At 49.7% G+C, this 25408-nt stretch overlaps 2 protein-coding genes across 2 annotated transcripts; both read right to left on the bottom strand.

Moving 5' to 3' along the window:
* On the bottom strand, window positions 1338-6880 carry ARPC1B (actin related protein 2/3 complex subunit 1B). The gene is made up of 10 exons (XM_021411341.1): window positions 6735-6880; window positions 4743-4816; window positions 3988-4092; window positions 3372-3594; window positions 2884-2991; window positions 2585-2791; window positions 2211-2286; window positions 1938-2134; window positions 1772-1862; window positions 1338-1591 (listed from the first exon to the last, which is right to left on the bottom strand). The coding sequence occupies exons 2-10, from the start codon at window positions 4804-4806 to the stop codon at window positions 1553-1555; spliced, it is 1110 nt and encodes a 369-aa protein (XP_021267016.1). The 5' UTR covers window positions 4807-4816; window positions 6735-6880; the 3' UTR covers window positions 1338-1552.
* On the bottom strand, window positions 9743-25386 carry ARPC1A (actin related protein 2/3 complex subunit 1A). The gene is made up of 10 exons (XM_021411340.1): window positions 25249-25386; window positions 22255-22336; window positions 21570-21674; window positions 18386-18608; window positions 16320-16427; window positions 13283-13495; window positions 12305-12380; window positions 11924-12117; window positions 11148-11238; window positions 9743-10137 (listed from the first exon to the last, which is right to left on the bottom strand). Exons 2-10 carry the CDS (start codon window positions 22316-22318, stop codon window positions 10099-10101), a joined length of 1113 nt encoding a protein of 370 aa, XP_021267015.1. The 5' UTR covers window positions 22319-22336; window positions 25249-25386; the 3' UTR covers window positions 9743-10098.

Genomic DNA, 25408 nt, shown 5'->3' with positions numbered 1-25408 from the left:
GGTTGGGTGGGAGGGAGCTGTGCGGGAGGGGAGATGCTTCAACTATTAGATTGCAAGAAAATAGATTGTGGGGTCATTGTGGGGCGGGACACGCAGGGTGGGGAACTTTGACTTGCTCATGAGAACCCAAAGGATAATGTATCTGTGCAATCCTTTTGGGCAGACGGCCCGTAAACTTTTCCTGCAGGGTGCTGCAGTGTGAGCTGGGAGCCTGACTTCACGGACATCTGGAGTGCACTGTTCCTTCCCATTTTCATCCCTCCTTTCTCGCAGCCAGTCTCCCCCTTTTCCCTCCTCTTCATTATTTTTTTTTTCTTCATCTGATTAGGGATAGTGCCAGTTTTTAACCACATTATCCTTTGTTTAAGGGGAAAAAGACATCATTAATTGTATCGGACCCAGATGGAAAAAAAAACAAAACACCTTGATGAAGTTAAAAAAGAAAAAAAAAAAAAGGAAAAACGACAAAACTTGTATATTTGGCTGATTAAAATGTAAATTATCAGAACTGCATGTCCTTGTGTAAGCGAACATGAGCGTGCTGGCTGCTGCTAAAATGCACGGTGCAGCAGCAGTCTGGTGCTGGAGCAATTTCTGTGTCTGCTGCCTCGCTGCTTCTCTCTGCTGTTAATGATGCTGAGTTTGGCTCAGGGTTCAGGAGCCCCATCAGCAGCTGCAGCCTGAAGGCAAAAAGCTTTTCCTGCTCTTCTCTGATGGACATCTTGCACAATCTGGTTAGCAGAGGGGAGAAAACAGCTACCTTCAGGCTGCTGTTCAGCACAGTCAGTGTGTCAGAAGGCCGGCCCCGTGCTGCTACCCTGTCAGCTGGGCTGTGCCACAGCACGGGGCTGCAGAACAGGAGATGATTCAATCTGGAGCCCTGCGGAGGGGCACCGGCAATTCCCAAATTTACCAAGAACTGAGGTGGAGTCAGGATCGGCGTGGAAATTTGGGATGGGCCTTGGAGCGAGTGGAGGCAGCCGGAGCCAAGTGGTGGGAGGCGGTGAGCTAACAGCAGGGCTGGGGCTGCACGTGGAAGGGGAGGGAGAAGGGGATGGTTTACATGCGGTGGGGTGGGTCACACGCAAAGCTGTTCCCAGTAGGATGCAGCTCCATAATGGGAGGATGGAGCAGAGCTCAGAACCACAGAGTGACTCCATTGTCGCTGTCCCAGTCCTGCCAGCAAGGACTCCCTCCTGAGGCTGCAGCCAGGGTAAGGGCTGCTCCCCTTGGAGGGGCGCTGCCGGGAGCTGTGTTAACCTGAGCACGTGCACAAGCTGTCATTGCACGTATTCACATTGAAATGCTTTAAAAAAAAAAAAAAAAAAAACATTGGATTTACACGGGAAAATCTCTACTTTATTATTGAGTTCTTCAAGCGATGTATGACCAGCATCGGTTAGGATGGTAACAAAAATAGTAAAAAAAAAAAAAAAAAAGAACAAACCACCTTTATCTCTGTGTTAGAGCAGCCGCCGGGGCTGGCAGGCAGCCGGGAGCGTGGGGCAAGGGCAGGGGGGCAGCTGCGGCCAGGACCTCCTGGCTGCGTCCTTCATTTGATTCTGAGATCCTTCAGCGCCGACTCCAGGCTCTGAAACAGAAGGAGAAGCCGGTCACCGACTGCTTTTTTACTTCCCCAGGTGAGCGGAGCGGTGCAGACCCCAGACTGGGGGACCCCAGGGCGGGATGAGCATCGCTGGGGGCACTGATGACAGTCGGAGCTGTGGCTAACGAGGGACTGATGCGGTCGGGGGGCTCGCGGGGGCCTCACCTTGACGTCCCAGATGCTCATGCCGCCGTCCATCCCCGTGGTGCAGAACTGTGAGCAGTTGGCTTTGCCTCCCGCCAGCACGGAGATCTGGCTGTGGGGCACGGGAGTGGGAGGTCAGACTGGAGCCCCGGACCCCCCCGCCAACCCACGGAAGCCCCATTAGCACCTGATGCTGTTCTTGTGCACCGTATCCAGCGCAGCGTTGGCTGTGTCGGAGCTCGCCTTCTTATCCAGGTTCTGGAAGCGCTCGCGGGCAGTGAGGCCGCGCTGGGAGCTCTGCTTGGGGACGTCCAGCTTCCCCCCAAAGCTCAGCGTGCCCGGGCCCTCCTCGTAGGTGAACAGCATTGGGTAGCAGTCGTGGCCCTGGGGGGGAAGTGGTGGCCCCAGTCAGAATCACCCGGCGCGGTGCCCGCCCCCAGCCAAGCCCAGCCCCACTCACCGCAGCCACCAGGCTGCTCTCGGTGATGAAGGTGACGGCCAGGAGGGGAAGGGTCTCAGTGCAGAGGGAGGCAACGCTGAAAAGGAGGGACAAAGCGTGAGCAGTGAGCTGAGCCCCTGCTGAGACCGGCACAGCTCGTGACATGGGAGCAAGGCTGCGATGCTGCAAGGAGAGGACGTGCCTCCTCCTCCTGCACCCCAGGTCCTTCACCCCTACCCAGCTCCAACCCTGCATCATTTTGGGGACCATCCAGGCCATAAGAAAGCGGCTGCCTTCCCAAACCTGGACAGCTACAAATCACTGCGTAGCCCACCCCACCCCTAAGCTTCCCCAGGCTCCCCCCACATCCCCCCATCAGCCCCAGCCCCACTTACGCCATCTTTTTGTTGGCATCAGCCAGGCACAGGGTGCTGTCGTGGCTCACCCAGGCCACGCGGTTGCCGCTGGCCGAGAAGCAGATGCTGTGCACCCACCCACAGCTGCTGCTTGACTCGAACATCAGCTCCCCAAAGGGCATCTTGGAGCCCCACGGTGTAGGGCTGGGCCGCTCCTCCACCTCTTTGATGTAGGCTGAGAAGATCCTGGGAGGGAGGAGAACACCATGGAGCAAGCTCCATCCCTGCTTGCCCATACTGCCCCGTGTTATCCCTGAGGTCCCCCCTTTTCCCCTCACCGGCACTTGAAGTCGCAGGAGCCGGCGGCCAGCAGCACGTTGTTGGGGTGCCAGTCCAGGCTGAGCACTGTGGAGCGGATGGGCTTCTTGATGTGCTTGCACACCCACCTGCAGGGAGAGCGGCGTTGGTACCCCAGTGCCCCCAGGCACAACTCCACGGCTCTTGGAGCGCTGCCTGGGGGTGGTGGGGCCCCCAGGAACTGCACTTGGCTACCAGCCTGTGTCAGCAGCCAGGCCATGGGGACAGGGCCGTGTCCCCAGCTTCTGGGTCCTGGAGCACCTCCCTCCACCTCTCCATCAGGCTTCCCCTCTGCCTCTTCCTCTGTCTCCTCTCTGCCTCCCCTATCTCACCTCTACCTACAGTCCATCTCCCATCCATCCATCCATCCCCTCTCCCTCCATCCAACCATCCATCTCCCCATGCACACACCCTTTTCCCCTCCATCCATCCCCAGCCCTTGCAGGACGGTGGCCTCGAGGCCGCTCACCAGTCGTTCTCCTGCTCGAAGTAGCAGATGGAGATGAGCCGGGAGCCGCTGCCCACGGCGAACTTGTTCTCCTTGGGGGACCACTTGACGCAGCGGGCGGCCCGGTTGATCCTCAGGATGACCAGGGTGGGTTTCCAGACGTTGCCCTTCAGGGTCCAGACGTAGGCGTTGCGATCCGTCCCGCACGTCACCAGCCGGTTGCTCTCAGGGGCCCAGTCAATGCCTGGAAGGCGGGGAGGGGCAGTGATGTGGGGGCAGCCGTGTGGATGGGGTCAGGGCACGAGGGGATGGAGGCCATCTGAAGGTGGAGATGTGGCTGCTCTCCACCCCTGAGTCCTTCTCTGCTATATTCCCCCAGCCCAATTCATCCCAACCCCCCGGCAACCTTCTCATCCCATCCCTATCACCATTTCTCATCCCACTGCATCTCTCCAACCCTTTCCCATCCCATCCCATCCCTGGGTGCCTCCTGACACACTGAGTTGGGACCAGGAGCACTGGACACAACCCGCTCTCTCCACAACCCCTGTCCTGTGGCCACCAGTGTCACTGAGTGGGGTTGGGACCGACCTCGGGGCACAGCCACCTACGTCCCCATCCGTCCCCCAGTGCTCACCTGTCACCTGCCCGTTGTGCTCCTTCAGCTCGTGCACCTTGCTCCACTTGGCCCCGTCCTTGCGGTAGATGTGCACCTCATGGTTGTTGGGGCAGAGCGCGATCTCTGTGGGGTGAGAGCAGCTCTGATGGCTCTGCACTTGTGGGGTCAGCCCAGACTCGATGCAATCCTGTCACCCACACAGCTCTTCCTACACCATGGGCCCTGAGGGCACAGGAGGGTCCCGCCCCGGTGCTGGGCGCTGCTGCAAACTGTGCTGGGGGGAAAGGGAACGCCTCCCCCAAACCCTGCAGCTCCGCATCCCCTGTGCCCCAGCCCTGGGGCTCTGCTGGGATGGGTCGGGTTGGGACGGCTGTGGGTGTTCGGCACCCGCCGGCCCCATCCTGCCCTGCACGCCAGCCGCAGCACAGAAAGCCCTTCTTGTTCTCTCCCACATCCCCCACGCGTGGCCGGGAAATGCCATCGGCCATGAATCAGCGGCTCTGCTCCGCTCCCTCCCTACGTGGGCTTTGTCCCAGCAGTGGGACGGAGGGGGGGAGGGCAAGGGAGCGGGACACATCCTGTGCTGAGCCCAAAACCCACCCGTGGGGCAGCACCCACTGCCCCAAACCCAGCCCCATGGCCGGACCTGCCCAGTGCAGGGGACTTCGCCGCAGTGGGGACCTTCGGTCCTGGCAGGGATGTGACACCCATCCCCACTGCAGTGCTGTCAGTGCTTCGGGTTGTCCGTGGGAGTTTGGGGCTGGGGTACTTACGGGTCCGGTCCTTGTTCCAGGCATGGCAGCTGATGGGCTCCAGCAGGAAGCTGTGGTAGGCCATGGCGTGCGGGCTGGGAACGGGAAGAGAACATGTTGGGACACGTGGCCGTGGGGACAAACCCAACGGGGGACTCCTTTTCCACCTCCACAAACCCTTTGTTGGTATCCCCGGAGGCTCCGAGCTCAGAGCCTGCCCCAGTGAGGCTGATGGCTTTCCCGAGGATCCCAGTGAGATGTCGGAGGGGACGGGCACCCCAAGCTGAGCATCCCACGGCCGTGTGCCACATCCCGACGGTGCCGCATCCCCAGAGCGCTCTCCGTGCCCGCCCCGAACCCCCCAGCCCCGGCACGAGGAGAGGCAGGAGGAAGCCGTGAGCAGGAAGCTGCTGCGGGACGGCTGCCAGGGACTTCCTACCCACGTCGGCACCTCGGCCCTGGGTGGGTGTCCCCCGCCCCCGCTGCCACCGCCACCCATCGCGCCCCCAAGGTCACCCCGCTCCCTCCGGCCGGTCCCACAAAACCCGCGGGGCCGGAGGCGCTCGGGGCTCGCTCCTTCCCAGCTCTCATTTAGGAAGAGCCAAAGCCTCGCGGCGGAGGCGCCTCCGTCCCGTCCATGAGTAATCCCTTCCCCTGCCGCTGCCAGCGCGACGGGGCGGCACCGCGGAGCTGGAAAGGGAGCGGGTGCCCAGCACGGCCCCAGAGGTGTGGGGCTGCGGGAAAGCAGGGACTGAGGGCCCTGGGCGGCCCGGGCTGGTGGGGGGCAAGAAGCCCGCGGCCGAGGGGGGCTCTGAGGTCCCTTCCAAGCCCAGCGCGCTGTGACCCTGTGACAGGGCAGCGTGGGCTAAAATCGATCCGTGGGGACGCGCCGCGGCGCTGCAGAGATCCGGAGCAGAACGATGCGCGCTGTGGGTACCCCTGCAGCCGCCACCGGGGTGAGCGGCACCGATCTGCTGCTCAGACAATCCCGGGCCGTGAAACGCGCTGCGGGGCAGCGGCGGCGCTTGCCGGGGTCGGGTTGGGCGCTGGGAGCTGTTTGCTCTCCCTCCCCACGCTTCGCGCTCACCCCCACCCCGCGGGCAGGGCTCAGCCGCAGCCGTCAAAGCGGGAGCGGAAGCGCTCGGTACAAACAACAAAAAAAAAAGAACTTTTTTTTTTTTTTTTTGGCTGCGCGAGGAGCGCTCGGCGCTGCGCGCTCCGTTCCCGTCTGCCCGCAGCTCCCAGCACCGCGCTGCCCGGCACAGCGCTGCACGGGGACGGCGGCCTGGGCGGAGGGTCTGGAATGAGGGAGAGGGGCTTTGGGGAGAGGCGGGTGGGAGTGGGCCCGGGGCCGCTCGCTGATCTCCGCCCCCAGAGCAGATTCCCGGGGAAACGTCCTCGGAGGAGATCCCCAAACCCGGGCAGGGGCCGAGCGGCCGCAGCTGCGCGCTGGGAGCGGCGCCGGGTTCAGTTGTGATGCGCTTTCTGTGCAGCCACCGGAGCGGGGACCCCGCGGGAACATCCCCGTCACCCGAAGTCCCCATCCACCGCTGAGCCCTGAGGCCAAGGCACGGAGCCCCCCGTGCCCTCCTCCCCCCACCCCCCTCCGGTGCTGCGGGCTGTCACCAGCCTGCTGCAGGGGACACCCATCCCCGCCGCACCCCTGCTTGGTGCGGGTGCCCCCGGAGCCGGCGCGGCCCTTAGGAAGGCATCGCTGCTCCCAGGAGCGTGGGGCAGCCCTGACCTCTTCCTCGCACGGGGCAGCGCCCCAAGGAAAGGGCCCGCAGCTCCGGCTCCGCGGGCACCGGGGCCCCGGGCACCGCCCGCAGCTCATCAGCCTCGGGGCCACGAGAGTGACACCCAGCCGTGGAAATAAGCGCCCCAAACGCAGCCACAAAGCCACGAGCGGCGAACCCAGCTCCATCCCGAGCCCCATCCCCACGGGGTTTCGCCCCTTCCCCGGTTTTGGCAGTGGGGAGCTGAGTGCCCGGAGCCCGCTCTCCCGCTCCTTACCTCGCAGGGCAGGGCGGTTCGTGGACTCTGGGCAGTCGACACGAACAGCCGAGCCCGGGCAGAGCGCAGTGAGTGGTGAGAGTTGCTGGCTGCCCCGCCGAGGCAGCTTCACTTCCCTTTTCCTCTTTGAGAAATGCAACCACTTCCTTACGTGGGCGTTGGGGGAGCGCAGAGCAGCTCGGCGGCCGCCCTGCCCCTGCGTGCTGCCGGCACCGGGCCTCCCCGGCACCGGGAGCCGAGCGAAGCGGGGCCCATCCGTGGGGCAGCACCGCCTCCAAGGCCCTGGGACCCCGCTGTGCCCGGAGCTGAGCGGGGATGCCTGCTGGTTCCGCATCCCGCCGAGCCCACGCTCGCCCCGTGCGTCCCTCTTTCTTCCTCCCGCTTCACGGCCATCTGGTTTGTATCCCTCTCCCTGCGGAAGCACAACTCCTGGTGGAAGCGCTGGGATGGAGAGGGAGGCTTCAGCTTCATGGCCCTGCAGCGAGCAGGGTGAAGGCACACGTAGAGGGATGCGTCCCACTCCTGTGCTGATGGCAGCGGTGCCCAGGGAGGACAGGGTTTCCCGTGGGTTTCCCCATGAGAGCTGGAGCTGTCGCTGTGGCTCTCTGTAGCTCTGCCGAGGAGCAAACCCCCACGGTAGGAAGAGCCCTGCTGCAAGCAGTGAGCACACAGCTTGGGTTTCTCCAGGACTCAGCTGCCCACGCAGGAGGAAACCAGCGCTGCTGAGCCCAGGGCTGGAGGAGCAGCCAGGCTCTGCTGGATCACTGTCCAGGTCTGGGTCCAGCTCAAGGCCTGGTCAATCCCCTAGCTGCTTTTCTTTCTGTCTCCTTACGGGGAAAGTTCCTCCTGCACCCACTGCTGCTCTCACAGAGCTCGGGGGCTCTGCAGGAAGGCTGGGGATGAACCATCGCTGCACTGACACGAGAGCTGCCAGGACGGGTTTTGCTGGGGATGAAAAGCGGCAGCAATTCCCCACCTTCCCTTTGTTCGGAGGCTGCGAGTTTTCAGACAGGCTCCTGGGAGCAGTCGCTGGCACAGCTGCTGGTGCAGGGCCCCATTTCTTGCCCCTAGCAGCATGGGAGCTGGCGTGCCACATGGAGCACATGCAGGCAGCAGCCGTCCTCTCATTCATCCTGCAGCCACGAGCTTTATTCTGAGCGTGGCCTTCACGGGCGCCGCTAACCCCAGCACACAAGGCAAGCACATGCAGGCAGGCCTGGTGCAGCTGAAATACACCCATGAGTTCTCACCCACACCGGGCAAAGGACACCCCGACAGCGTGAGGAGGGGGGACAGCAGCAGGACGGACAGACTGCCCGCACACAGACAGCTGCCAGACAGCACCCGAGGTGCCCAGCTCCCCCCCGCCTGCACACGGCGCAGATTTATGCCCAGTTGTGCTTGGAGGGCTGGCTGCTCGTATTCCCCTCGCTCTGTCCTTCTCTAACATAACTATCTCCAGCCCGGTTTTGCTTGGATGTTTCTCTCTCAGTAACCCAGGGTGGTTTCACGCGGTGTCAGCGCGTCGGCTGCTGGGGGCACATGGGCTCCTTGTGCCTTCTCGGGCTCTTTCATGCAGAACAAGGCAAAATTTAGAGGCCCACTTGCTCCACTCTGTCAGCAGATGCTTTTTTCCCTCTCTCCTTTCATATTATTCGACTTCAGAAAAAATGTTGAGTGTCTGCAGAGATGAACAAAGCCAAACCCAGGCTCCTCTGTTAATCCTCCACGGCGGGCAGCATCACTCTGATCCAGCAGACACCGAGCTCCACTCTCACTGATAAACCCAGTGCCACCCAGGGCGCTGCACACAGCAACGGCGAGGCCGCAAGCTGAGTAAGCAGTTGTTCCTCTTCATTTATAAGGGAGAGGAAATTGCAAAGCTGCGCTTGACTGCCAGGGGAAAAGGTGGAAGACGAAAGAAAAGCAGAAGGGACTGGCCAGCAGTCAGTGCTCTGCATGCAGCAAGCACTGCACCTGCAAATGCTGCATCTCCATAAGGGACAAAGTTTGCTTTCAGAAGAAGAACAGCATTTGCCAGCTGGGCGAGCCTGCGCTTTGCAGTCCCTGAGAGCTGAGAGCTGAGCAGGGCGTGATGAAGCACTCTTGTTCCAGAGGAAGTGGTAACGTTTACTCACTGGGCTGTTTTTTTTTTAAACACACTTCTGCATTTTCAACAGAACTGACAAGGTCTTAGCCCTTATAAAGCAATGCCCTGAGCCAGAAAATCCCCCTCCCGAGCACAGCCCGGACCAAGCTGAAGGCAGCGGGTACAATTAACCCTAATTAGACCATATGAATCAAATAGGTTACGTGTAAAGGCCTCGGTGCTACCCAGGCTCAGAACCGAACTTCAAGCGACTGTCACCTGGAGAGAAGGGGTCAGTGCAGAAGCCAGTGCTCGCTGCTCCTCCTGTTAAACACGCTTTGTTTCTCCACCACTCGTTACCAACAGAATGCTGTGGGCCGAGCGCTGCGCTCCACCACGACACGGACATGCAGGCCTGTGCAGGGCCACGGGCTTACCAAGTGATTTGCTTTTCCTCTGCTGTCCCCAGGATCTGGCTGGGTGGATTTTTGCCTTACACCCCGCGCTGCCACCAGTCTTTGTACAAATCCTAAAAGGCAAGCACAAAGCACAGATCATTCTGCTCGTGTCAAACCGTGACCCACTGAACAGGCAACGCAGGAGATGTTCAGGTTAATGTGCTATTACTGCCGTCCTAAAGGGCAGGCAGACAGAACCAAGAGCCAGCAGGATGGAACCGTTCCTCCTCCAACATCACCACCTCCAAGGAACAAGCCCCTGAACGAAGCCCAGCTCAGCCTTCACATCCAGGTGGTCACAGCTCCACTCCTTCAGCTGCCAGCTTGAAGAAGCACAGTTAAGATGAACTCTTCCTGTTCCAAGGCTGTAAAACACCAGCTTGGGATTTCTCTGCCCTCGGAGATCCTTCCTACAACATCCCCTTTTTAACCTCCATTAATGAGCATCAAAACACAAGGGATCTGTTTTTCTTTTTTTTATTATTATTATTATTTCTAGCAGACAATTTACATAAAATTCCCCTTTTAAGTTAGTGATTCATAACTTCCTGCAATAAACTACTTAAGGAGCAGCTTTGGTAAAGAATGGAATGAAACAACCAACCAAAAAAAAAAAAATAAAAAAAAAAAGAACAATCACAGCTGATTTTGAAACCAACACAATTCACCAAATTTAGATTCAAAAGAAAATCTGCCAAGCCGTTCTTCCTCAGCGTTCCCAAATATTCCACCTTTCTCCTCCCTTCTCAGGTTTGTGCAGACGTGGGAGCTGCGTTCTGTCGAGCAGTTTGTCCTGCTAGATGATGGAAATCCATCTTTACATGATTCGTAGACCTTGAATAGAGGACTCTAAGGTCTTGAAAGAGAGAAAATCTTAATCACAATGTGCTGAGTACCCAGTGTTAAATAACTCATTGTAGAGGCTGATGGTAAGAAGAAAAGAGCAATGCACAATACTTGAGATTACTCTTATTCAAGAGCCAGAGAGCACTGTGATCATTCATTTCAAACCCAGACACACACAGACCAACAGTTCCACCCCTCCCTGCTGAAACGACATTAAAACAGTTCACACCTTTCCCCAGTTTCTTCTTTGGCCCCGTCCCCACCAAAGCATTCTGGCATTATGTAATGTAAATAATTACTGTCCTCAAAGCCGGTGTAAAGCCTGGGGAGGTCAGCAGAGACCTCTGTTGGCTGATCCCCAGCAAAGCAAGTACTTGAATTCAATCTTGTGGGGGTTTTCAATACGGTGCTTACTGTATTTTTTAATTGCTTGAGGTAACTTTGTACTACCCTGATAAGTTAATTAAGAGATGGCAGGAGCATGTTCTGCAGAAAGGCAGCAAACAGAGTCCAAAGGGATGGGAGCAAGGAGAGACACTGGGCCTTGTCACATCAATGACTGCTCCATAGCCTGGCTGTGGCTAAGCACAGGTTGGGTAAGCAAAGAACTAGTGGGATAACTAGTACCTAACCATAGGTACTAGTGTAGTAACATAGTATATATGTAGTATATAGTAGTAACATAGTATATATGTAGTATATATGTAGTATATATGTAGTAACATAGTATATATATATTATATATATATATATAATATAAAGTAATAGTGTAGTAACATAGGTACCATAAAAAATTAAGTCTGGATCAGTGCCATCTGCTAGGCAGAGTATATTTGCACGTAAGCTGAATCCTGGATCTGTTTTGCTTATGGAGTTCACTAATGGTCCTAATATTACAGAATGGATTTCCCACTTCCTGCTAGTAAAACTCAAATTAGGGCAGCGCCCCAGGAACTGATGTTAGAGATGGAAAAAGTAATCACTGCATCAGTTCACACAAACATGGCAGTAAAAGCATACCTTGAAGTCCCAGATGGTCATCGCTCCATCAATGCCAGTGGTGCAGAATTTACGACAGTCCCGTTTGTCTATCTCATAAATAGACACTTGGCTGAAAGCAGAGAGTGAGAGCTGTCAGGCAGACACCCATTCCAGAGAGCCAAAAAGCTGGGAAGTGTGGGCTGCGTTCAACTCCTACTTTTCCAAAGGGAGACATAAGTACAGCAGGGCTTATGCTAGGTTTTTGGTATGGTGCTTCAGGAAAATAAGCAAAGAAAGAGGATGCTGAAAGCTCTTATCACTTGATGGCTGAAGACTAAACGTTTTCCTCAGATAAAAACAACTTGCTTCAGAAATGTTAGCATCTTCTAGGCTCACACGCTATTTAAGTGTAAGAATATTTTACTCAGCTTGAATCAGTCCTTTTTGATATATCTGAAATAAGAAGCTGATAGCTGAATTGCTGTTTCAGGTGAATTCTCCTAACTGTATTTTGCAGTCCTACCAATCTCTTGTGAATTCTTTACATATTTGATAAGATAAACTGCGTTCAAGTTACAGAACACATTAAATGTGAGCTAACACGAGTAGCACGCACACAATGTTAATTATTAACTTCACCAGCTTCCACAATTCCCAGAAATCCACAGCTGTCAGTGAAAGGCTAGAATGGATACGGGAGACCAGCTACACCCAGCTACATCTGGTGCAGCCAATCTGAGTTCTCCCAGGTTTGTGGTGCATCCCGTGAAACCAAAGTGATGAGGAGCCCTCACTTGGATGGCCAAGACACTCACGTTATACTGTTTTGGTGCAGAGTCTCCAGGGTAGTGTTACGATCTTCTGTAGTGGCTCTTTTATCCATATTTCGGAAGCGTTCCATGGCAGAGATGTTGCGCTGGATGCTCTGTTTGGGAATGTCCAGCTTCGAAACGAAGCTCAGCAAGCCACGCTCGTCACAGTTAAAAAGCATGGGGCAGCAATCATGGCCCTGCAACCACACACAGTGAAAGCACGTGAAGAACCTGAGTTTCTCTTGTTCTGCTGTTGTTAATGGCAGTAATGTAAAGCGTGACACCAGGGAAGATCTCGCTTATCACTGACTTCACAATGCACGGTGTTTCTCACTCAACAAAGTACTACAACACTCTACGAGGAGAAAATAATAAGACACTTACAGCTGCCACCACGCTGTTCTCAGAGACAAATGACACGCTCAGGAGTGGAAGGAATTCTGTTTTCAGCTGTGAAACCCTGAACACAAGAATATTTGTTAGAGGACTTGAGTGAAACCTCTCATCTTTGGCTCCAACAAAAAATAAGAGACAATTCCCAGTCAAGGACTATTGGAATAGAATTCAGTGGAGCTCGGTTGTCCTGCGGTGACACCAGAAGGCTGAAATTCGTAATAAGAAGTTTTAACTTAACAGAAGTGCTCTGGAAGACTGATAAAAAAGGAACTTTTCCAGGCAAAATGCTGAAGTCGCCTGGTATCGTGTGCACACAGCAGCAAGAGTTTAAAAAAATACCTTCTCCACAAAAAAGAAAGGTTCAAATTCAAGGAGCTATTCATTTGATCTACAACATAAAACCACTTGATGTTTTAGTCCTTGGCATCATCTCTTTAGGAGGAGAAAGTCTGTGTGTGAAATTAGGTCCGTTTTCATGATTTTTGTAATAAATGAGAAAGGAATTCTAGAGCAATTTATACTTAGTGGTATCCTTAGCCAGGTACTCACACAGCTAAGGCCATCAGAATCACAACTCCAAGTTAAGCACAGCAATGCCTGGAAGATCCACCAGATATCTGCGCTATCAAAACGCACACGGAGTCTCTTCCTTCTTAATGAGAAAGCCACAGAGACTGAGAAGTTATTAGGATCAAGGAGGAACTGTTCACTAAATACTTTGATGGATTGGAAGCAAGTGATTGCATCCTCACTGAAGATGTCTTAAAAGAAACTTGAATTATTACGCATAATATAGAATTTTAAGAATCTCCCTTATTTACGTAAGCCTTAAGGAGACTCCCATAACATCCAGCAAACTGGAACCAGCAGTCCCAGCTTTCCTCTTGTTGCTGCAAGCGCAGCACTCCACACACTGCCTCCTTCTAATGCCAAGCACGGAACAGTTAACAGAAAGAGCATACTTACATCATATTTTTGGAAGCATCGGCCACGGACACGGTGCTATCATGGCTGACCCAGGCGAGGCGGTTACCGCTGGCGGAAAAGCTGACACTGTGCACCCAGCCACCACTGCCTGCACCCCCAAATTCTGACATCAGCTGCCCAAAAGGCATTTTGGAGCCCCACGGGGTGCTGGCAGGCTTTTCATCCACTTCCTTGATGTAAGCAGAAAACACCCTGCAAATAGAAGATTTCTGCATGAGCAAAGGCATAAAAAAAAAAAACCTCCCGGGAGCTGCACATACATTTCACATCGGAAACAACTAGGTGCTTTCTAATTCTACCCAAATAAAATAGAACAAAATCTTCCAACAGGATTCCACACAGGCTGGGAAGTTTCAGTACACGGAGAGACAACAGTAGCACAAGGGTGTAATGCAGGTCGCCTTCTCACAAATGCTTCTTCCCTTTTTAATCTCCCCGCTCTTCCAGAAGATGGCACAAAAACACACAACGTCCTTCCACTTTTTGCTGTGCTGACTTCCCTTTCATCCTCCTGCAGCGCTGGAGGGTTCCCCAGTTAGAGAAAAACCAAGAGCTACCACACATCATTAGCTACCTAGACAAATGAGTAGGAAATTACCCACTTGTACAGAACGTTCACTTTTTTAGCAGGATTTCAAAGAAAGAAAATGGATTTTCAACTAGCAGCACAGGGGCCCTGAACCCCCTCAATCTGGCTCCTTACAGAAGGAATGCCTTGAAAGCACAAACTACCACAACGTTTTTATAGGTTTTTTGTTTTTTTTTTTCCCAGCACTACAAGTTTCAAGATATGTTTAAATAGCAAAGCCCTCCCCCTTTTCATCAGATTCCTTCTGCATGATTCAGACGTGCCATAGTGTGGTGTTCCTGACTGTTACCATGGGAGTTACTGGGACATCACAAACATAGGATTGGAGTCCATTGAACAGGAGAAGCAAGGAGCGATGCCGTACTACGACCAGAGAGATCTCAGTGGAAAGGAAAAGCAGTGATCGAACATCCATGGCTGCAGTCAAACTAAATGAAATTATTTTCCAGTGAACTGAAGGAAAAGTTGCTTCCCCTACCACCACAACTCTATTTTTTTACTTTTAATCTTATAAGTGTGTGGAGTATGGACTTCAAAAGGTGTCTGTGTTCAGTTTATTCAAATAAAGCCGCTCATTTGGAAGGAGAAGGGTTTAACTGTAGCTATATTAGGTACAGATTTCCAGAGAATTAAGTAAGAATTTATGCTCAGCTCTATCAGTTTAAATATAATTTAATGATAATCCTTCAAGAAACTTAATATTGTAGAGCCACCAGAAAGGATGGTTCTCTTAATGTATGGAAATAGGACAAGATGTTTAAAGCAGCAGCCTTTGACACAAGGCAGAAAAATCATTCTTAAGTAGTAAGAGACCTTGAATGTAACTGTTGGCAAAAAAAAAAAGTCTTTTCACTTATTGAAGTCTCCCTCTCAGAATCACCCCAGCTTGAAGGCCCTAACCTTCAAAGAACATCAGGAAATGATTTTCATTCCCATAGCAACATTGTTCCAGCAAGAACACGCAAGAATCACCCATGCGGTGCTGTTAGCTCTCTATATATGTATGTACTCCATCAACTTGGAGTCTCTTCTGCCCTCCATTCATTTTCCAAACTGCTGCCACTCAGCTGCTTGTTAGCTGGCAGCAGGTCAGGCAGATCCATTTCCTAACCTTTTCCAGAACTACCCATCAGAATAGATGCATACTTCAGCCCAGATATGTTTCTTATCTTTAACATGTAATTGAATGTTCTCTAGAAGTGGAATTCTGGAGATCTTTAGTCATCATCGAGAAAAGACCATATTCTTCCTGAGCAAAGTTTGCAGACAAAAGAGCTAAAGGCCAAAATAAAAGACATACGTAGATCAGCTGACATAACATCAGAGTCCCAAGGTGCTTTATGAACACATATGAAAAGGCTTCCACATGTGAATAGCAGCTGCTCCTAGAAGATGAATGAGTACTTCACACTACATTATTCTGGGAAAGGAACTGAACACTTACAGTTTATCTAATTAAAACTGGAGATAAGGCAGGAAAGGGAGACAACGCTCCTCCTCTTGCCCAGCTGCCATTTAACATCTCTGCTTACATAAAAAGGTAACAAAGGATTGACTTAAGATGCACGCTTTTCATTCTGAAACAAGGAATGCAACAGCTGGCCCCACCTCTCTCTCCCACTCTTTCTTAGTTATTTTTAGTATACATTTTGAAGCTTAAAAATTACCCTATTACATAAAGAAATTAAGAAAATAAGCTTTCATTATTATTCAAGGAACAAGTGATTAAGTAAAAGATGAATTGAAGTCGACCACTCTGTGTACAGCTCCCCATGCAAGCTTCACTGCAGTGAAGTCAGTGAGTCAGCACAAAGCAACTTGCAGATCCTGCCCCTCACGGTGCAACTTCACAATCCCATCCATCTCAAATGTCAGCCTGCTTATGGCCTCTTCCTACTGCTCTGCAAAAATGGTGCTTTGTTGCACTGAGTTTCAGGTGGATCAGTTCCTTGGCTTAGCTTACCACAGGGCTGCAGGAACGTTAAGGCTAGCACAGGGGAACTGAACAAGTGACTCAGAGAAGAGAAAGGTGAGATATCTCCTTTGCAAGCTGCAGCACTAGGATATTGCTTTTTAAACTCTAATGAGCAATGGTATATTTCTACCAGATAGCATCTGTAAGTCTAATTTCAGACTAAAAGCTCAGTACTATTACACGTATAATAGCTGTACTTCCGTGCTCTGCTGGTAAAGAAACTCAGCAGCTCATTAAACTCAGTTGTATCCCCCAAGAGATAAATGTTAGTACCCCTAAGCATGCATGCAGTGGCACCAAAGTCTCTTCAGCTGGATATTTTATTTTGGTAACAACATCATTATGCGATGAGCTGTCTTCTATTCTGATAGCAAATCCACAATCATCATGCTTGTGCCACTCACTTGAACCAGTGACCCAAACTCACGTAGCGACGCTTTATTTTCTCTCACCTGCACTTGAAGTCACAGGATCCAGCAGCCAGCAAAACATTGTTGGGGTGCCAGTCCAGGCTGAGGACAGTAGAACGAATGGGCTTTTTAATGTGCTTGCTCACCCACCTAAATTAAAAAAGATGAGATTTTTATGTAAATATTTTACCCAACTCTTCACAACCCAAGAAATATGCCTCCAAAACATCACCTCTTGTCAATGACTACACACATAAGCTTTGCTAGAAAACTCACATTGTGCCCGAGTCTTGCGTATTTTCTCTACTGTCTATGAACTTCATGGGGTTATCTTAAAGTTTAAATACTACAAACTCATGTTAAATATACAACTCTTCCTCCGAATCTAATTCCTCTTCTATTTTACTTTTGTAATACATCAGACTGAATTCCTTAACATGAATTTTGCACAGAGATTGCTCGGTCCCTTACACCTTGTGAACAAGAGCTCAGTTTTGACCACGGTGTTGAGCTAAGAAGCATTACTTCATTACATCACTGAGTACACTTCCTCTCCTGCTTCTTCCAAAAAGTTTTACAGTCATCTCCTTTGCTTGCCAACTTTTCTAGTGTTTAGTGGTACAACAGCTATAAAATCCAACACATAAACGGGTGAACTGCCAACGATACGGCCAATGTCTGTACCTCAACTATCTGAAGTACAGTAAAAAGTGGTCCTATTGTTGAATGCATTAACACTAGCTTAAATATGTCTCAGCAGATTTAATTTGTTTGAACTGTTTACAAAGTAGTGGGGAAATCTGTTATTCACTGGACGGCCTCTGGGATGATGGTGGTTTTTCTTTGAATTTACTTCCATCAGGCACAAGCAGTTCTAAGGATCACACTAAATTATTTGTCTTCAATGCAGGAGAGTCTTGATTCCTCTGCAGACAAGTGAGGCAGAGAAAGCATTAATAACTGAAGGTATTAGAGAGCATAAAAGCCCCAAACAGTCTTTAAAGTGAATTTTGCAGATGGTCTCTTTGTTTAACAGTTTGGGCCCTGTACACGGAATGGTGGGAACAAACACCTGTGTTTTTACAGATGTTTATGCAACCCAAACTAATGGATATCTAATGCACTGATTTCACCTACAGGTGATGTGGTAAAATGTAGCTCCAATATGCAGAGCTACACATGCAGATCTCTTAAAGATCAGAAGCACCAACTTTCCAAAGATAACAAAATGTCAGTGGTAGAAATATCTGTGATATTCCTGTCTGAAATCTATGAACCATGATGAGAATAAATGACAGCATACAGAAATGACAACCTCGAACATCTGCTACTAGACCACCTTGGAGATGACACATTTGAATTTTTTATTGATGAGAAATGATCCAATTCAGAAGACTCAAGACCAAGTTCTTCATTCAGTCTGGAAGGAGTGTGGGGCAGGAGGAAACAAGTGGTTTTTGTGCTTTTAGAAGGGCAACTGGTTTATGTCAGTCAACGAGAATACACCTACATCAACACAAATAACCTGCAAACAGGCTACATCAAAGCCCTTTAGGTGCTGCACTGCAGTAAAGAAGTAAAAGAAAGAACCTCTTCCCTAAGACTTAGAAGTCCATGAAAGAACTGTTGAAGCCCATTCCTCTTTATTGCCAGATTTTAGAATTAGTAAAACAGTGTAGTGGAAATGCTAAGTCATGGCTTGAAGCAGTGATGGAGCACCTGGTGGGAAGGCAGGGCCAGCCCAGGGGAGCTCAGGTGCATGCAATGCCCCTGAGTGACCGGAAGGGATGGAGCCAGGATCCACCCCTTCCCAGACCTCATTTAAGGGTTGGCAGGGGGAGGTGAGGGTATTTTGCTGGAGATTCCTGTCTACTGGAGGCCTTCTAAAGGTAAGCAAGTTTTTTTTCCTTTGTTTCTGTGTCTATGGCTGCTGTGTTTGGGCTTGTCCTTGTTTGCTGTGGCCAAAGTCTTTGCCAGTCTGCTCTTATTGCAGTGCTTTCCATCACATTATAGCATTACAAATAGTAACTTATTTACTACCACTAAACTTTAGGCTTTAGCTTCCTCAGGCAGCCCTTAAAGGTCCAAATGAAAATCAAACAGCTCACCAGTCATTCTCAGATTCAAAATAGCACACAGATATAAGTCGAGCTCCACTTCCTACAGCAAATTTATTCTCCAAGGGAGACCATTTCACGAAGGTGGCTGCACGGTTAATTCTCAGGATCACAAGTGTTGGCTTCCACACGCCGTCCTTCTGACTCCAGACGTAGGCGTTGCGGTCTGCGCCGCAAGTTACAATGCGATCGCTTTTGGGAGCCCAGTCAATACCTGCAATTCAGACTTCACGTTAATAACACTTCCCCTGTTTGCTCTACAGTAATTCAAAGCAGACAGTCTCACAGCCTTCTTCCCCCACCCAGAGACTGTTATGAGATTTATGTTAGTATTCCTCCCTAGCTCCCGTATTCTCCAGGTGCCTTTTTAAGCTGTTATGGGTATCAGTTCCTCCACGCAGCTTTCACCAAAACTGCAGCTCTCAAACTTTGAGATTCCACACAGAATCTGCTTGCTAAGCAAGCTAGCTCTGACAGCTCACCAACAGGTGGAGCTCTGCAGGCTGCCTGAAATCCAGCCATGGGCACTCTTCAAACCACTGACTTCTGCACCAGGCTCATTGTAAACAGCTGAAACCCAGCAATTCTAAAGCCACGCACAAACCTCTAACATCCGCTTGATGCCAGATTGCAGCATGATCTAAAAGTTTAGATAAAGTGTTGGGTTTTCTTGGTTAGCGAGTATTGATCTTTATAGAATTGCTCAGGTTGGAAAAGGCCTTCAAGATCATGAAGTCCAGTATGTAACATTACAATTCTTATGTTCTTTCCATGCCTATTTAAGCTGTGCCATGAGAAAGTTTACCAAGCAAAAATAGAATTAAAAAAATCACAGAATACAACAAATCAGAACATTTGATTAAATCTGCCACTGCTTCTTGCCCTTTCCTATGCTAAGGAGCATACTCTCAACTGGAAACTCTCCTGGCAACGTTATTTTTTATCTTTTCTATAGAATCCTTCTTTGAGATGCAGGGTACAATCCTTAACTCTCCTGCCACAAAACTGTACTTCAACTGTTTTCCATAACTGCGTTCTATATTAAAAACATTCCTTAAGCACACAAACTGAAAAAAGAATTAGGGAAAGCATTTGCACTAACTTGTACCATATTGTTCAGATATGGTCTGCTTCAAAATAGGGTTATGCTTAACAAGTTCAGTTTTGAAGTGGTTGGTAACCTGAAACCAGAGTTACACTAGTCAATCTTGCACCCCTTTCTAAAGGGAGATCACTGTGCCCTTTTTTCCTCTCTGACATTCCCACATCTCCCTTGCATTAGCACCAGCATTCTGATTCTAAGGCAAGTTCAGATTTTTAGTTTAGTAGAAAACACCTTGTAAGAAGAGTGGACAATCTTCTTCAAGACACAAGAAGGCAACACTAGGAACCTTGTCCCTTATGATCAGAATTTAGAAGGGCAGCAGCCTCTCCTCAGAGGCAACAAGTGGTCTGATCAGTTTATCTCCTGTGTCTAACCACAACTTAGGTCCACACTATAAGACAATTGCAGCATTTGGTATTGCAAAGGTACAAGCTACACTGGAAAGCAGTGCCAGCTCTTTTCCCAAGCTATGAATGTTTAGCTTCTCTCTAACATCAACAGGTGAAAGTAAAATGTAGAGAAAAGTCTCTGGGGAATGGCACATCACTTGTAAATTCAACTCACTTGCTCTTTTGTGAAGAGCCATTTGCAGTTGTGCTCTGAATGCAAAAAAAAACAGATAAATGGAATAAAGTTCCTGTGAAATGCTGTTAGACAGACAGTGCTGCCCATTAGTGAGATGCGGACAGAACAGAGGATATTGCCGTTTTGGGCAAGTGCTTTTGTTACTCACTTCCATTTCCTTAAAGGGTAAAGTCCTCGTCAAAGTACCCCACACAAAGAAGACTACAACAGGACAATTTCATCTTAAAACTAACACCTTGTGACTCATTGTGTAAGCTCTTACATTTCTGTTGCAGATCTGTTAGTGGGTCTGTGGTAAAATGTGCTCATTGGCTGTCTGCGCAAAGTTCAAGACTGATCAGTTCCATTGCAATTGTACCTCAGAACTGTCCTTTCCTTGTAAGGCCAAATTACCAGCCACCAGTGAAGAAATGATTAAATATGAATATCAGGAATATGATCTTCTCCCAAACATGGCCAAAGCAGGGTTTTTTTGTTGTCTTGCTTTCCACTTTGCAGTCAAGTCAGTTCTTAAAGCTTTCCTTCTGCATCTGGCTTGAAAGAACAGCTCTTCCTGCTCACTGAGGATGCTACACAAATGCTTTTCTGCATTAGCACTGAGGAAAGGAAGGACTGTTTCTATCAGCAGCTGTGGCAACTTAAAACACCAACCTATACCAAGAGTACTGTAGCAAAGAGGAAGGAGAAATGTACCACTACAAACTTGGTGAAATGAGTCCTTAAAAAAGAGTATTTATTGCTGTCAGAAACCATGAACCAGCCAACAGTTGTAAGATCTGTGAAGTTTTAAGCCAGCACATGAAAGGGAGCAGCACGTATCATCAGGAGGATCTGTGCCACAACCAGATTACTTCAGGAGACTGAAAATTCTCTGGAAACTAGAGATTAAAAATATGCAGTAGTTAAGACAGTCTCAGTTACTCTAACAAAATGTCTAGAAATAGGAAGAAAAGTTCTCTTCTAACAGTCACTGAACACAGCCTGGGAAAATGCTATGAAGATCTCCATAAAGAGGGAATACCAGCTGTATGGGAACTGCTGAGTCATGGCCTGAACCACTGATGGAGCACCTGGAGGGAAGACCCAGCCAGCCCTGGGAGCTGAAGGTGAAGGCAATTCACCTGTGTGACCAGAAGGGGTGGAGCCAGGTTCCACCCCTCTTAGGCCTCATTTAAGGGCTGACTGCCACTGAGGAAGGATCTCTTTCTGGAGATCCCTCCTTGGTGGAAGCTTTTCCCTGTGAACCCAGAATCTTCTGATACGGGTGAGCAATCTATTTCCCCTCCCTCATAGCACCTTGCTATTGTGCTGGTCCTTCCACCTCTTTTGTAATGCCTTTTCCATCGTGTTGGTCCTTCTGATTGCTACACCAATGTATAAAAAGATCTATTTACTCCATACTTGTGGATTTCCTGTTCAGATGCTCTGCTAGGGGAAGGAGGGGGCAGAAAAATTGCTGCCTGGCACAGCATGTTCTTCTCTTACCTGTAATGTGCCCATTGTGTTCCTTTAGCTCATGAGCTTTTACCCACTGGCTCCCGTTCTTCTTGTAGATGTGGACTTCATGATTATTAGGGCTAATGGCAATTTCTTGAAGGAGAAAAGAAACAACCCATTAGTACAGAAAGCTTTTTAATAAATACCCTTTTACTTGGAAAAATGTCTCAGTTTAAAACTTGTACTCTTAACTTTCAGAGCATTACATAGGTTTTGTAAACCAAGGGCTAACATCCCTGGATAATCTCAAATAATCATGGCCATAACATGATCGTGAGTACACTGAACAGAAAGACAGCACATCTGGAACGTAACAATCCATGCCGCAGTAGAAGACTAGATATTAAAAGAAAAGGCTGGGTTTGGGGCAGGGAAATAAAACGTTAAAGAGGGTATGAGCTAGGTCACATTGTGATGAGGTACAGACCAAGAGGCAAAACTTTCTGGAACCCCAGTGAGACTGGATTTGTTCCCATGCCAAAGTTTCAGTAAACGGTCTCAAAAAAAACAAACCCAAAAACAGATTTAGAGCACTGTAGCGTGCTTTTTGGATTAAAAGTGTAGCACTATGTATTTGATAAGATCCTCCTTAAATGTGGTCATTTCATGATCAACCAATTGGAAGGCCAGAGAAAAGAGCAATTGAAAAAGTAAATTGAAACACGTTACTTACGGGTGCGGTCTCTGTTCCATGCATGGCAGGTGATTGGCTCCAATAAGAACTGATGTAGAGACATTCCGAGTTAAAGGTATTCCTGCGTTGAAAAAATTGAAACAACTGAAAGGTGTAAAAATGAAAACAAAACACTTCAAAGTTAAATAGTTATAAAAACAAAATTCAGCCTTTGACATCTACAAAGGCTGTTTCAGTCCAGTGTAACAGTTTATTTACAGAGACACGTGCTCAGCAGATTCATTAAGACCTTTCCCCGTGTGCCCAAGATCCTCAGTAGGTCAATGAATTTTAACTGTCCTGCTCACTACAGCTAACTGCAATTGCTCTACAGGGTGTATGCTCTCACTTCTTACTACATCCTCATAAATGAGGAAACAGATTCTTATGAAATCTAACATACCTAACACTTTAACTGTGGAATTAGAATACTTAAATAATAAATTTAGTGGCATCTCAGTGAACTGATTCAAAATTCTGGCATGAGTCAAGGCCCACTGCACCACAGTGAAATCTTTTTTTTTTTCCATCTATCAGGAGGTTAAATGGATGTGTTCAGATACGTAACTGTAATCTGCTGATGTACTTGATAAAGCCATTTATATATATCCTAGGGAAAAATCATTAAGATTAGTAATTAACTAATTACTAATTCCTTCAAATTAATCCCAACACTTAACTGCCTTATGGCTTTCATCCCCATGAGATTCAAGGAGTGAAAGAACAAAATGAATTCTTCAGGTTTGTAAATGCTTAAGTTTTTGCAAAGCTAGATACCTAGTATTTCCTTTCTCTTACAAAAGAGTGCTGAACATCTGTAAACAGAGGTGATTACGAAGCCGTTTAAAATAGCAGATATGTGTCCTGTGTTAATCAAGGGCACCATAAACAGAGAAGGCAGCCCTGTAACAACTCAAGGTCACCTGTAATAGCTGAAATGTGCATAGCTCAATACATGCAACTTGGATTTAGTGACTTCTTCCTCCTTTCACATATTCCACTAATTTTTCTAGCAATTTATCCTTGGCTGATGATACAACATCTGTCTGCCCCTACACACACATCTAAAAAGCACCATCTCTGTGATGTCACTCCAAGACATCCACACCCATTGCAGCTTGAAATTACAACATAGCCAAGTATGGCCATGTTAGCAGAGGGTGGAGACTTCAGGACAAGGTAGGAATTTGGAAGCAAACAGGAAATGAATGGCAGTCCCACAGAAACTCGGGAGTGAATGAGAGATGAGTAACTCCTGACAGAGCTGAGCAACTGCCAGTGCTCCACCAGTTTAAGAAATATGCCCAAAGTTCTGAGTAGAGATGATACAGTACTGCACCAGTGCGAACGACTGGATAGGTTTTCTTTATAGTAACTGTGCTTTTTTTAAAAGAAACATTATTTGCAGTTGCGTACTAATGTACTTCAAATATAAATTTTAGCTAAATGAGCTTTATGTCCAGTTCATAACTTTAACTGCCATAACTTTCTTACTTCTCCTAATAATCATATGCAAAGATCAAACAAAACTAGAACATATATGCAGTCCTAAGAAAAATAATTACTTTTATTAATGTGAGAACACTGACATAATCCAAGTTACCTCTGACCTTGGACAGCCATGGTTTGAGATTCCATGTGTTAGCATAAGCAAAACATGACTGCAAATTGCTTTTTCCATGGTCTTGCTTTAGTCCATGCCAACAATTCAGTAGCAGTGCATTTCCATATACAGGAAAAGCTGAAGAGCTCCTCTCCCAACAGGGAATGCTCAGCCTTTTCGACTCTTTACAAATAAAATGTAAAACAGCCCAATCTCCCCCTGCCCAAGGAATGCAGCTATTTCAAAACACTGTCTAATACAGTCCTCACGCTTTCCCCTCAGGTTGGCACTGTGTACAAACACCACTGTCCCATGTGACAACTCCTAGTTCAGAGTTTTTTTTACTCCCTAACCTACAGGCTGTTCCCAAAGCTTACATCCAGACAAGTGACACGATGTATTCTCATCCACTGAGTTTCTCAAGCACCACCACAACCCGCAGCAAGCAACTGGTCTGGGTTTGGTAACACGCTCGTTAAGAAACAACACTGAGGGCAATCTCAAAAAGCACAAATATTGCAACAATCACATCAGTTGACAGAAATACTATTTCCTTTGGGGAGATCAATCTTAATAAGATCTTACCAACAGTATTTATTCCTTTTCAGCACAGAGACAGACTGGCTCCATGACTCGATACGCTCAATACATTGTAAACCCCTCAGTGTTCTCCTGTCAGCCAACCTCAGAATTTCACACAGGAAAGATGCTGTCACGATAACTTTTTTAGCGCTCATCTTCCCTTTATCTTTCTTTCAAATGCGGACTGCCCTGAGTTTCAATATAGATTTTTATTTTTACAGGCATGGGTGAAAAAAACTGCACACTCGCACAGCCTGAGCTTTGAGCACATCGAGTGAAAACTCATCTCTGGGAAGCATGGGACTCAGCTGCTGTCACCTCTCGAGAAGCACGAGGCCAACCCTGGACGAGCAGCGAGCGAGGAGACGCATCCAAATCAGAGACAACGCGTGAGGGAGAGAGCTCCTGTTCATATTCCCCTATTTCCAGAGCGCCCACATCCCTACCGAGCAGCTGGAGGAGCAGTGCCTACTGACTGAACGCTGCCTCCCACCGCTGTCATTCCCATCCGGACCCTCACGGGCGGCGGCAACAGCGCGAAACCGGGCGGGGCCGGCCCACACAGGTGCACCGCTCCGGAGGCCGCGGTGGTGCGGGGCGGGGAAGGACGGAGCTGCCCCGCCGCTCCCTCCCGCCCCGCCGGGCGCTGCCCCGACGCCCCGCGGAGCAGAGGGCCGGGCGCGGGCTCCGCACCGCGGACAGGCCGCGGCGGAGGACTGAGGTGCCGCCATCCCCTCAGCACCTGGGCCTGCGGGCGCCCCTCACCCCTCTCTGGGGGCGGACAGCCGCTCTTCGGGGCTGGGACTCACCTGAGGCAGCGGGGGCGGAGCGGGGCTCGCGGACTCTGGGCAGTCAACGCGACTCCGCTCCGGGCGGCGGCGGCGGAGGCCGAAGGGGAGGGGTGGGGGGGGCGGCCCGGCACTGACAAGGGAGCCAGGAAACGCGCACTGCGCCTGCGCGCCGCCTGCT

The sequence above is a fragment of the Numida meleagris genome, chromosome 13 (genome assembly GCF_002078875.1).
Source record: "Numida meleagris isolate 19003 breed g44 Domestic line chromosome 13, NumMel1.0, whole genome shotgun sequence".
Classification (NCBI taxonomy): domain Eukaryota; kingdom Metazoa; phylum Chordata; class Aves; order Galliformes; family Numididae; genus Numida; species Numida meleagris.
Note: the sequence above shows the minus strand (reverse complement) of the source record. Positions and strands in the feature narration are given on the sequence as shown.

What these genes read in the sequence shown, in the direction of transcription:
- ARPC1B (XM_021411341.1), bottom strand. Translation starts at nt 4,806, where the DNA reads ATGGCCTACCACAGCTTCCTGCTGGAGCCCATCAGCTGCCATGCCTGG. An exon ending in TTCGAGCAGGAGAACGACTG is followed by an intron (nt 2,992 to 3,371) that starts GTGAGCGGCCTC and finishes CTCTCCCTGCAG; the next exon opens with GTGGGTGTGCAAGCACATCA. An exon ending in GATGCCAACAAAAAGATGGC is followed by an intron (nt 2,287 to 2,584) that starts GTAAGTGGGGCT and finishes CCTCCTTTTCAG; the next exon opens with CGTTGCCTCCCTCTGCACTG.
- ARPC1A (XM_021411340.1), bottom strand. Translation starts at nt 22,318, where the DNA reads ATGTCTCTACATCAGTTCTTATTGGAGCCAATCACCTGCCATGCATGG. An exon ending in ATGGAACAGAGACCGCACCC is followed by an intron (nt 21,675 to 22,254) that starts GTAAGTAACGTG and finishes TTCTCCTTCAAG; the next exon opens with AAATTGCCATTAGCCCTAAT. An exon ending in TTTGAATCTGAGAATGACTG is followed by an intron (nt 16,428 to 18,385) that starts GTGAGCTGTTTG and finishes TTTTTAATTTAG; the next exon opens with GTGGGTGAGCAAGCACATTA.